Genomic DNA, 12,717 nt, shown 5'->3' on the forward strand with positions numbered 1-12,717 from the left:
TCTCTTGAGTATATGATAATGCTAGTTAATGCTCATTTGGTTCTACTTCCAGAATTGTGCTCATCTGTTTTCCTGGAAGGAGGCAGATTTCTGTGGCTTAACCATGTCATGGGGATGTAGACACACTGGCTAAGAATGCCCTCTGCACAGGAAGAACATAGTAAATTGCCTAATATGAGTCCAGACTACTGGTCCATTGTCTACACCAGGCATAGGCAAACTTGGCCCTCCAGATGTTTTTGGGACTACATCTCCCATCATCCCTGACCACTGGTCCTGTTAGCTAGGGATGATGGGAGTTGTAGTCCCAAAACATCTGGAGGGCCGAGTTTGCCTATGCCTGGTCTACAAGGACAGGGACCTCTCCCTACCTGGGAATCACAGTTGAAATCAGTTGTGATCATGGTGAAATCACTACTTGGCATTGAATGGAGGTACGTAAAATGCTCCAGGATCATGGAAAAGTTTAAGCTGGCCCACCAGCATAAAATAGGCCTGAGCTTGCCAACTAAAGAGCTTAAACATATCCTAAAGAGAGCCTTTTTCCTTTCTCCTGTTGTTGAAGCAGACCGATAGCAATCCCTTTAGTCTAGTGTGTTTGGCTCAGCATGCCATCTGAAGCTGGGCTTATGGTTTAGCTCTCTCCAGGCCTATTTATGAGCAGTAGCCAAGCTTTAAAAGACACCTACTTCTTGGGAGAAAAGCAATGACAAACCCAGACAGCATCTTAAAAAGCAGAGACATCACCTTGCCAACAAAGACCCGTATAGTTAAAGCTATGGTTTTCCCAGTAGTGATGTATGGAAGTGAGAGCTGGACCATCAAGAAGGCTGATCGCCGAAGAATTGATGCTTTATGAATTCTGGTGCTGGAGGAGACTCTTGAGAGTCCCATGAACTGCAAGAAGATCAAACTTCTCCATTCTTAAGGAAATCAGCCCTGAGTGCTCACTGGAAGGACAGATCCTGAAGCTGAGGCTCCAAGACTTTGGCCACCTCCTGAGAAGAGAAGACTCCCTGGAAAAGACCCTGATGTTGGGAAAGATGGATGGCACAAGGAGAAGGGGACGACAGAGGACGAGATGGTTGGACAGTGTTCTTGAGGCTACTAACATGAGTTTGACCAAACTGCGGGAGGCAGTGGAAGACAGGAGTGCCTGGCGTGCTCTGGTCCAGGGGGTCACAAAGAGTCGGACATGACTAAACAACAACAGCCAAGCTTTCACTTCTGGTTTACAGCTCATGGTTTATCTTGGAGAGCTAAGCCATGAGCCCGGGGTTCAGATAACACATCAAGCCAAACCATGGCATAGCTCAGGTTGCATATCAGCAAGATGACTGGGGTGGAGTAAAGGAACCTCAGATCTTCTCTTCCAGAGCCCAGAGCCTGCATGCTTGCGTGTTTGGCTTATCACGATGTGCGAACCAGGCTAGCATAAGGTGTCATGCAAAAAGAGGTGTCGGAGGAAGGACAATCACCCTGGAGTGGAATGACTGATTGTACCTCCACTTTTTTTAAAAAACCAAACAAAACCCAGCAAACTTGTGACTGACGGCAGATCCACTTAAATCTACTTTAAATGTATGAAGCAGATTCAGTGCACGTTTAAAGCAAACAGTTTCTGCACAGAGGATCCTGTAAACTAGTTTGTTTAGGGTTGCCATATTTCTAACAGTGAAAATCCAGACCCCATGTTTGCCGACATGGGTTGCCATGCGTCCAGATTTTCCTGGACATTTTTGAGCAGGGGGCAATTTCTGTCTGGACATTGCTACTGACCACAGTATTCTGGATATGTCTGGGAAATTCTGGATACATGGCAATCCTAAGTTAATGGTGCCACAGAAGCTGTTTTAGGGGGGCGTGATGGGTATGGTTGCACTGGTCACTGCGCAGCAGGGGGTGCCGAAATGCTCTATAACGGAGCATGAGAGGCACAGAGGGGGCACATTTTAGCATTGCACAAGGCGCAGCTGAAATTTGAGAGCCCTAGATTTGCCACTGGTCCTGGGAACTGTAGCTCTGTGGTAAGAAACTACAGTTCTTGTGATTCTTTGGGGACATCATGTGTTTTCAATGTTAGTTGAATATGTGTTGCACTCATATTCTCTCTCTCTCTCTCTCTCTCTCTCTCTCTCTTTCTTTGTGTGTGTCCGTGTCCACATCTATTTAAAACTTGTCAACTTCCATATGACTGGTTTGAATCAGTAGCTTTCCACATTCAGCCCTTTGGAAAATTTCTTCTGTATTAGGGCTGCTTACTTTTAAGGGAAGGGCTGATTCTGTGATGCTTTTGATGTAATGATCTGTGGACTTTTATATGTATATTGTATATTTAATGATAATGATAATAGGCTGCAGGAAAAGGCACTGGAAGCTTCTCACCTGGGCTAATGTGCTAATGAAACGTGGCAACAAATTATTCATTTGAGTTTTCCCAAACCTCTTGCATTTCATAACTTCATATGGTGGAATTTAATGAGTGCCTTTAAAAAACCCAAAAATATCACGAGCAAACTAAGGAGGAAAGAAGTCAGAATGCAGCAAGTTAGCACCACACTCCAGCTTAGGGGTATCTCAGTAAAAGTGTTACGGTGCCAAAAATTAAAAATAAAACCAAAACTTGTCAACGTAACTTCCCTAACTCAGACTAGTGAGCAAGTTGGGGAAGTCTGGCGGGAGATTTGCCCCCAAGAAGACTGGTTTTGCATCCTAAGATGTATTCCTAAAGCAGCTGGATTCACCCTGACTTCCTAAACTTCATAATTTTTTTTTTGCATCATGATCCACATGATTAAGAATTGCAAATGCCGAAGACACACACTAATGCAATCCCAGTTTGGAGTTTGCATGAAACAAACTGTTCCAAACAGAAGCCTATCTATCTGAAAAGCCTGAAAATGGGAGTCCGTGGTGCTTCTCAGCAGTCTATGCTTTTGTCCATCTGTTCTAGCAGCATCAAAAAGGGGCAGATGGTCTCAATCTCCTTTATGGCAATTTTATAATAGCCAGAGACTGCTTTCGTGCATCAGTGCCCATCACAGTACTTTCTCAAGGCTGAATGTACTAGTTCCTTTAATATTTCTTGGTATGCCTTTCATTCGCAAGTGTCCTTCTCCTGACAGAGGCATATACTAGGGTCTGATTCACCAGTAGTCATGGAAATGACTGCTTTCATGATGAGTAAGGGGTAACTTAGGCGAATGAGAAATGTAGCAGCAGCCGTCCAGAAGATTAGATCTCGCTTGGAAAAGTATTTTCCAAAATGCAGTTGTGACCTCACAGTTGCTCCTGCTTCCCTTGTAGCCCAGGTGTTCATGTTTTCATAGAATCATAGAATCCTAGAGTTGGAAGAGACCACAAGGGCCATCGAGTCCAACCCCCTGCCAAGCAGGAAACACCATCAGAGCACTCCTGACATATGGTTGTCAAGCCTCTGCTTAAAGACCTCCAAAGTAGGAGACTCCACCACACTCCTTGGCAGCAAATTCCACTGTCAAACAGCTCTTACTGTCAGGAAGTTCTTCCTAATGTTTAGGTGGAATCTTCTTTCTTGTAGTTTGGATCCATTGCTCCGTGTCCGCTTCTCTGGAGCAGCAGAAAACAACCTTTCTCCCTCCTCTATGTGACATCCTTTTATATAATTGAACATGGCTATCATATCACCCCTTAACCTCCTCTTCTCCAGGCTAAACATGCCCAGCTCCCTTAGCCGTTCCTCATAAGGCATTGTTTCCAGGCCTTTGACCATTTTGGTTGCCCTCCTCTGGACACGTTCCAGTTGTCAGTGTCCTACTTGAACTGTGGTGCCCAGAACTGGACACAGTACTCCAGGTGTTCATGTTTTGGGTGGTCCTAATTAATTTATTCACTCCTGGTTCTCTCTGACTTCTCTTTGAAAGTTCTGTAATTTGAATGGAGTTGGGTGTATGGAAGCCCACTATAAGGTTAAAAAAAAAGGTAAAGGGACCCCTGGATAGTTAAGTCCAGTCAAAGGCGACTATGGGGTTGCGGCAGTCATCTTGCTTTCAGGCCTAGGGAGCCGGTGTTTGTCCACAGTCAGTTTTCTGGGTCATGTGGCCAGCAGGACTAAACCGCTACTTGTGCATAGAGAACCACGACGAGTGCCAAGAGCGCATGGAAACACCGTTTACCTTCCCGCCACAGCGGTACCCATTTATCTACTTGCACTGGCATGCTTCCGAACTGCTAGGTTGGCAGGAGCTGGGAAAGAGCAACGGGAGCTCACCTCGTTGTGGGGATTCGAACCGCTGACCTTCCAATCAGCAAGCCCAAGAGGTTCAGTGGTTTAGACCACAGCGCCACCCGCGCCCACTATAACACACACTGGACAGGGTCATGTTACTGGGAGAAGACCAAATGTTGCTGCCTAAGGCAGCACTTTTGTCGATGCAGCAGAAAACATACACAAATCTGGAGCAGAGTTCCCTAAGATGGTGGGATGGCATCTTGTACACCTCCTTCCAGCAACTCCTGCAGCCAAGCTGGTACCAAGTGTATTGCTCTGCATTCCTTTGTATGTGAGCAAGCTTGCCAGCCCAGTCCCTTTGTCTAGGTCATGGTTTTGGCTGACGGGTTAAGCACCATTATTAGTATAACCAAGATGTGCTATGGATTAAATGGGTGCTCTCCCCCAGCTGCTAGGGAGGAGAACAATAACTAAGAGTGTTGTGTGTGAACTGAGCTGGAAGCTGTTACGGTCCAGTTCATGGGCGATCGAAGTCCTGGCTGGGGACGTTGGGACCAGGAGCAAGATGGCGGGGTGGGAGCAGGAACGGGAGTCCAGAAGCCCAGGAGTCAGAAAGCCAAGAGTCCGAGAGTCAAAGAGCCAGAAGTCAAGAAGCCAAGGGTCCGAGGGTCAGGAAGTAAGGAGTCACAAAGTCATGGGTCGGAGGATCAAGAAGCAGGGAGTCATGAAGTCAGGGGTCCGAGGATCAATAAGCAAGGAGTCAAGAAGCCAAGGGTCTGAGGATCAAGAAGCAAGGAGTCACGAAGTCAAGGGTCCGAGGATCAAGAAGCAAGGAGTCACGAAGTCAAGGGTCCGAGGATTAAGAAGCAAGGAGTCAAGAAGCCAAGGGTCTGAGGATCAGGAAGCACGGAGTCACGAAGGTAGGGGTCTGAGGAGCAAGGAGTCAAGGAACCAAATGCAGCAAGGCAGGGAACGTGTTGCTGTGGCCAAGAGCTGAAGGGAAAATGCTGACCTTATATCCCTTCCCGGCTCTTGCCACCAGGTGCTGTGAGTTACCAATCAGCCTCACCTGTGAGGCCGCGCCTTGCCTCTCCAGAACAAACTTAGGAAGGCCCCAGTCCTGCAGAGTCCTACTGGTCAAGGGCCTGGCTCCTGCACGCACACCTGACAGAAGCTGGCTGGAAGCTGGAGATGCAAAGACCAGCTTGCTCAGTGCTGGATCCAACGCTGTGACTTATGGGGAAGCAGGATCTGTTGGGGTACAAATGCTGTGAGCCCCTCCCACCTTATTCTCAGGTTGTGCATATGTGTAAATAAAACCACATCTCCTAAAGCCATCTCAGTGTCTGCTGACCTTCATTCCCAGGAAACCAAACCTGGGCAAGTGCAGGAGTCCCTCACTTCTCTTGCCTCTCAGAGATTGGGGAGGTGTGTAAGAATAAACATTTACAATGAATGAACTCAAGACAGAAGCTGAGTTCTCCCCCCCCCCCATAGCATATGGGATGTGCCAGAGGGCTAAGAAATTTCTATCAAGGGATAAATGTGCTTCCTGCACAGTGAGTGCAAGAAGATGTTCTGCGCTGGTGACAGCAGCAGTAGCAGCAGCAAGTAAATTTGCCATTATGGATTGAGTCGCCTCCAGGATCTCCATTTGAGCTGTGGAGTTTAGCAACCCTCTGCTGTTGCTTCTGGTATCCCCATCTTGACCAACATCTTTTGCTTTTTTTGTTGAGCGCAGGAATTGTTCACTTAAATGCACAAGGAACTGGAAACGATAAGGGAGAAACCCCTGGAGGAGAAAGAGGAATAGATGCTGTGTGGGGTTGGGTGGGTGGTAAGAGGGACGAGGAGAAATAAAATTTGCTTCAAGACTTGTAACAGGCCTGTGTGTGTGAGAGAGAGAGTGTGAGTGTGTGTGTTTGTGTGTGTGTGTGTGTGTGAGAGAGAGAGAGAGAGAGAGAGAGAGAGAGAGAGAGAGAGAAAGTATTGCTTCTTTCCCAGGAAGGTTCACCAAGGGCATGGGGGCAGATTTAGCAAGAATATGGCAGAGTGCAGTATGATGGCCAAGATGTTTGACAGCTTAGTGGCTCAGCTTCTGTGCATCTGATTTTTAATGACCCTGGGACTACAGAATGGAAGGGAAGCAGCCTCTGGTCTCTCCCACAAGCCAGGGTGCCAGGGGCCAAGAGGGAGGCCGTTTTGGCCCCATCTCTCGGCCAAAGGAGGAGCAGCTGCAAGGAGCTTGCTTTCCTGCTCCCTTGCCAGAAGGAGTGCTTGGCTCCAATGACCAGATGCCCTGGGACTGAAGCAGCAAGGAGGAAGAAGACCCTATCCAGACCACGGGAAAGGCAATAGCAGAGCATCAGCTTCACATGTACAAGGTCACAGGTTGAATCCTCAGCATCTCCAGGTAGGGCTCGGAAAATTCACTTGTGGGAAATGCTGGAGAGCTGTTTCTGGTCAGTGCAGAGGCAATATTGAGCTGGAAGAACCCAGTATTTGGACTCAGCACCACGTAGCTTCCTATTCATCAGCCTGGGGCCTGTTGGCTTGTGGGTATATGCATACTTAAAGGCAGGGAGATTTAAGGATGTTTATCTTAAAAGCATCACGTGATCTACAACTCTCTTGAAATTTCTGGAAGTTTTAAACATCTGTGAAAAAAGTTGTTCTTATTAGATTTATAATAGTGGTCTTCTTTTTTGCTGCTTTTTAAAAGCTGTATCTCAAATTTTTGCTTTTGTGGTTTAACTTTTTACGTGCTTTTCAAATGCACTTTTTAATGTCCTCTTACTTCTTGCTGCCCAGAAACTTTAGTTCTTGGGTAGCCTTTAAATAAATGTCCCCCAATCCCTTCAGATCATACGACACTGTTGAGATTAAGTACCTTCAAAAATTGGTACCTGAATTTCTGCGCTTTCTTTGTCCCTACTCTTCTTTCCCCCCGTTACACATCATTTCTTTCAGATTGTGAACTTATAGGTAACAAGTCTCTTCTCTTTTAATTTCTATACAGCGTGTAGAAAATTCCAGGTGCATCATGTTGTTGTTGTTGTTGTTGTTGTTGTTGTTGTTGTTGTTGTTGTTGTTTTACAGATCTAATCTGGTGTAAGAGCCTTCATCTTTCATCAAGACTCCAAATCTGAGCCTTGAGCTACCTTACGTTTAGGATTCCTCTTGTCCAATCCACCCACATCACTTTAAAGCAAATATAACCCTAAGGTGTTGTCAGTGTCTGTAAAAGGAAAAGGTTCTGACCTCCTTTGCCTGGTCCTCAGACCCTAGTTGGCGCAGAGTCCTTAAGAAAGAGTACTTTGCAGAATGCTGCTTTTATTCTTAAAAGTCGTCTTCTCCAACCACGACCGACAGCTTTATACATATCAAACGCAACCAGCTTTCTACCATCCAGCCAACCCACACCCAACACTAACATTGACCACTCTATATATGCAGGTACAATTTGGTGAAAGGTTGCATGAGTCACTGTCGGCTGCTGACTCATGCCTTAGACTTAGTTCTTTTAGCATTAAAGAAACAGCAGCCAATTTTTAGCCATGACAAGGGTCTTGGTTGTCCCCCTGCTCCCCATCAGGGCTGCCTGTTGGGGCCATCCACACCAGCAACTTGCAGATTTCCCTGCCAGGAGCTGAGGGTGATGATGGCCGCTGGCTGAGATGGGCCTTTGAAGATCCAGCTCCTTGATGCTCCAGGCCAGTTGACCCTTTCTCTCTCTCTCTCTCTCTCTTGCCCAGATGACTTTGTGAAGCAGAGCCGAGGGATGCTCCTGCTGTACACCCTGAAGAACCCCTCTTTCCCGGAGTACATCTTCAACAGCGAGAGCGGCATCATGTGCCTCGACATCCACGTGGACCACCCCTACCTGATTGTGGTGGGTTTCTACGATGGCAATGTGGCCATCTACAACCTCAAGAAGCCCGCCAGCTCCCAGCCTGGCTACAAGAGCACCGCCAAGTCTGGCAAGCACACCGACCCCGTGTGGCAGGTGAGTGGAGTGGCCCCCTTGCTCTTTCTGAAAACTGGCTTGATCCCCGGATAAATCGCAGTGTCTCACCAAGGCATTCCCAGCCAGTGTGGTGTAGTGGTTAAGAACGGTAGTCTCATAATCTGGTGAACCAGGTTCGCGTCTCCACTCCTCCACATGCAGCTGCTGGGTGACCTTAGGCCAGTCACACTTCTCTGAAGTCTCTTAGCCCCACTCACCTCACAGAGTGTTTGTTGTGGGGGAGGAAGGGAAAGGAGAATGTTAGCCGCTATGAGACTCATTAAAGGTAAGGGGACCCCTGACCATTAGGTCCAGTCGTGACCGAGCGTGCAGCGCTCATCTCGCTTTATTGGCGAAGTGAGCCGGCGTTCAGCTTCCGGGTCATGTGGCCAGCATGACTAAGCCACTTCTGGCGAACCAGATCAGTGCACGGAAACACCGTTTACCTTCCTGCCGGAGCGGTACCTATTTATCTACTTGCACTTTGATGTTCTTTCGAACTGCTAGGTGGGCAGGAGCTGGGACCGAGCAACGGGAGCTCACCCCGTCGCGGGGATTCAAACCACCGACCTTCTGATCGGCGACTCCTAGGCTCTGTGGTTTAACCCACAGCACCACCCGCGTCCCTTCTTTGAGACTCCTTAGGGTACTGATAAAGCGGGATATCAAATCCAAACTCTTCTTCTTCTTCTCTTCTTTAAAAGACGTCAGCACGTCATTAACATACATAAATCTTCCCAGCTATTGAATATTGTTCAGCATATATCTCTGTCCCTTTCCTTTCTTCCTCGCCCGCACCCTCTTTTCTGAAAACGAGTCTTCCTGATACGGTGCAGCGATAAGAGTACCCTTTGAGAAGGGGGCAGGGAGTGCCATCAATACGGCTTCTCCTCATCCCAGAGGGGAGGGGTTGTGAGTGGGAGCTGTTTCCCGCAGGGGCAGGGAGGCGTGTATGGCTCCCTGCCCCTGATTGCTTCTGCTGCCGTGGCCAAGTCTTGCAGCCGGCCAATAGGGCCGGCTGGTGGGCAGGGCTAGCCACATTTAAACAGCTGTGGCAGCGCTCAGCTCCCAGTCTGTCCCTGCTTTCTTTGGATCTCCCACCCTCCCTCCCTCCCTCTTGGGTCAGCTTCTTTTGCGTATTGACCAAGCTATGGACTTCGGTTGGTTGCCTTGGTTGCCCAAGGGGCCTGGTAGGACTTTTTTATCCATTTGGCAAATTGGCACCAGCCTCTTGGTTTTTCCGCCTACCTTGTAGCAACTCATCACAACTTTCTGGTACTGGCGGTTAGGCATTGGAATAGGTGTGTTGTGTTGGAGGATTGGGTATGGGCCATCATCTACCCCTCCTCTTTTGTGTATTCTGTTAAAGGAATCCGGCGGTCGTGGATCCTGTCCGATGCCCTGCTGGTGGCTGGGGCCATGGCACGACCCCCGGTGACGTCATGGGGGAGCTTCCTGTTGTATTTGCATCAACAAGCTCCTCCCATTGGTTGTTGACCCTGATATGGCTCCTGTGGAGTCTGGTATTGCTGTTTCATCCAATGCCTAAGCCAATACTACTAACAACCAATAAAAGTTGTGGCCCAATTTTGCCCATTAACCTAAAATAATGTGTCTTTGTGGCTTTTTGCGGGTGGTGGGTCCTCGACTCACAACCTGCTTCCAGCTGGGTAGCCATTTCAACTCTGATGCCTGTCATTTTAATGATCGCATTGAAACCTGTGGCCAGACAAAGGGCCTCTGTGGCTTTTCTTTGTTTCTGAAAAAGCCAAACATGCAGGGCTTTGGCTCTGTTCACTTCAGGGGTAGAAGGGGATGTGATGGAGAAGCTAGAAGGAGAGGCCACGCGTTGTTGAAAAGTCCTGCAGGGGTAGAAAGCATCTCTGCTTCCCCTCTTTGCTTTTACAGAGCATCACAGGTCTGAAGCAGCTGCCTTAAAATAGCTACATTTAGCAATAATTTACAGGGGAAATTCTAACCACCATGTAAGAAGTTGTTGTTGTTTAGTCATTTAGTCAAGTCCGACTCTTCGTGTCCCCCTGGACCAGAGCATGCCAGGCACTCCTGTCTTCCACTGCCTCCCGCAGTTTGGTCAAACTCATGCTGGTAGCTTCGAGAACACTATCCAACCATCTCGTCCTCTGTCGTCCCCTTCTCCTTGCGCCCTCCATCTTGCCCAACATCAGGGTCTTTTCCAGGGAGTCTTCTCTTCCCCTGAGGTGGCCAAAGTCTTGGAGCCTCAGCTCCAGGATCTGTCCTTCCAGTGAGCACTCAGGGCTGATTTCCTTAAGAATGGATCGGTTTGATCTTCTTGCAGTCCATGGGACTCTCAAGAGTCTCCTCCAGCACCATAATTTAAAAGCATCTATTCTTTGGCGATCAGCCTTCTTTACGGTCCAGCTCTCACTTCCATACATCACTACTGAGAAAACCATAGCTTGAACTATACGGACCTTTGTTGGCAAGGTGATGTCTCTGCTTTTTAAGATGCTGTCTAGGTTTGCCATTGCTTTTCTCCCAAGAAGCAGGCGTCTTTTAATTTCGTGACTGCTGTCACCGTCTGCAGTGATCATGGAGCCCAAGAAAGTAAAATCTCTCACTGCCTCCATTTCTTCCCTTTCTATTTGCCAGGAGATGTAAGAAGTAAACCATATTAAATGTTTTGGGTCTTATTCCCAGGTAAATGGGGTGAGGATTAGCCTTAAAAAATTCCCAGGGAGCACCAGGGGTGCAGGGTGAGCAGGGCAGGATCACAACAGTGGTGCTGGTCTGGTTTTTCTTTTCGTTGTTGTTTTGACCATCATGCTGATATCAACTACAGGAAAATACACACACACACACACACACACAAACAAAATATTGAAGAACAGTGTCTGTATGTATTTACATTAAAATATAGTATATAGAAATTCTACTGCTACTAATAATTTGCAACATACAAAAGGTTTAAAAAGAATAAAACTAAATATATATTAAGATACAAATACAATAAGTCATGCTATTGAACTGCCAGAATTATGACCGGCTTTAAAGTCCAACAGTGTTACGATGTTCAATAGGCTTACAGAATATGAAAACAGGAAATCAGTTCTGAGATACGGGGGTCTTGCATGTGTTGAATTATTCGGATCACTTTAAAATGTGTGCTGTTTTCATGTGGTGGTCTTGTTGAGCCTGATCCACACAAATGCTGTTGCGTGTTGGTGGGGAGGTAAAAAATCAACTTAAGGTTGACATTGCAGTTGATTTTTTCGTACATTTTGAAGTGCCCTATTCTGAATAATAATAATAATAATAATAATAATAATAATAATAATAATAATTTATTATTTATACCCCGCCCATCTGGCTGGGCCTCCCCAGCCACTCTGGGCGGCTTCCATAAAAACCAAAAATACAATAAAATATCACACGTTAAAAACTTCCCTGAACAGGGCTGCCTTAAGATGTCTCCTGAATGTCAGGTAGTTGTTTATCGCTTTGACATCTGCTGGAAGGGCGTTCCCCAGGGCGGGCGCCACTACCGAGAAGGCCCTCTGCCTGGTTCCCTGTAGCTTTGCTTCTCGCAATGAGGGAACCGCCAGAAGGCCCTCGGCGCTGGACTTCAGCGTCCGGGCAGAATGATGGGGGTGGAGACGCTCCTTCAGGTATACTGGATAAACCAGCTGTGGAGTGTGCACTGGCAGGAGCGTGCCCTGGCAGGGGCTGATGGGAGTTGTAGTTCAGAGCACCTGGGAATCACCAGGTGAGGAAGGCTGGGCTGCGTCAGAGACCTTCCCCTGCCGCATTTGGGACATGCAAAGCACTGAACCAGACCTGCAAACCCTCCCAAACACTGGAGTTGCTTGGATATTCCCCAGCAGTCTCTGAAACTCAGGGACAAAGCCATTGTGCAGCCGACGCTGCTTCTCCTGGGTCTTTTGTTTGCGTGTGATTAATGCTCTCGCTTATTTCTAAACTGCTCTCCAGGCACGGAGACCGTCGGGTCTGCGGACGGCTTCTTGCCTGGCGCTGAACGTGTCCCCGGATTACTTGTCTATGTTTTTTAATAAAATATTTATTGAAGTTTCACAAATTATATAAACAGACACGATAATACAAACACAGACAAAAAAGAAAAAACAAGTATAATTTCAAATCCTTATTTTCTTAAAACTTACTTCACCGACCTCCTCATACCTCCCCTTTCTGCATTCCAATTTCAAATATTAGTTCAGCAAATCCTCACCCTTAATTTTATCTAATTGTTAACCTTTCTTTTCTTTTGACTGAATCTTTACAGCTGTAATCCACTTAATTTCTAAACCAACATCATTCTAATATTCATTAATTTTGCAATGTTTCTTAAGATAGTTCTTAAATTTCTTCCAATCCTCTTCTGCCGTCTCTTTTCCCTGGTCCCGGATTCTGCCAGTCATTTCTGCCAATCCCATATAGTCTATCACCTTCACCTGCCATTCTTCCAAGGTGGGTAGATCTTGTGTCTTCCAATACTTTGCGA

At 47.1% G+C, this 12,717-nt stretch overlaps 1 protein-coding gene and 1 long non-coding RNA gene across 2 annotated transcripts in view; one reads left to right on the top strand and one right to left on the bottom strand.

Annotated features, from left to right (window-relative positions):
• Positions 1-12,717, top strand: part of DNAI1 (dynein axonemal intermediate chain 1) — a 159,849-nt gene that overhangs the window by 62,127 nt on the left and 85,005 nt on the right. Inside the window, exon 13 of the mRNA XM_083465924.1 lies at positions 7,966-8,216. Coding sequence (XP_083322050.1) covers positions 7,966-8,216 — 251 coding nt within the window. The remainder of the gene's footprint in view (positions 1-7,965; positions 8,217-12,717) is intronic.
• Positions 1-12,717, bottom strand: part of LOC310689134 — a 283,669-nt gene that overhangs the window by 10,836 nt on the left and 260,116 nt on the right. The gene's annotated exons all lie outside the window — the stretch shown is intronic.

Source organism: Podarcis liolepis, assembly GCF_965112155.1.
Source record: "Podarcis liolepis genome assembly, chromosome: 11".
Classification (NCBI taxonomy): Eukaryota; Metazoa; Chordata; class Lepidosauria; order Squamata; family Lacertidae; genus Podarcis; species Podarcis liolepis.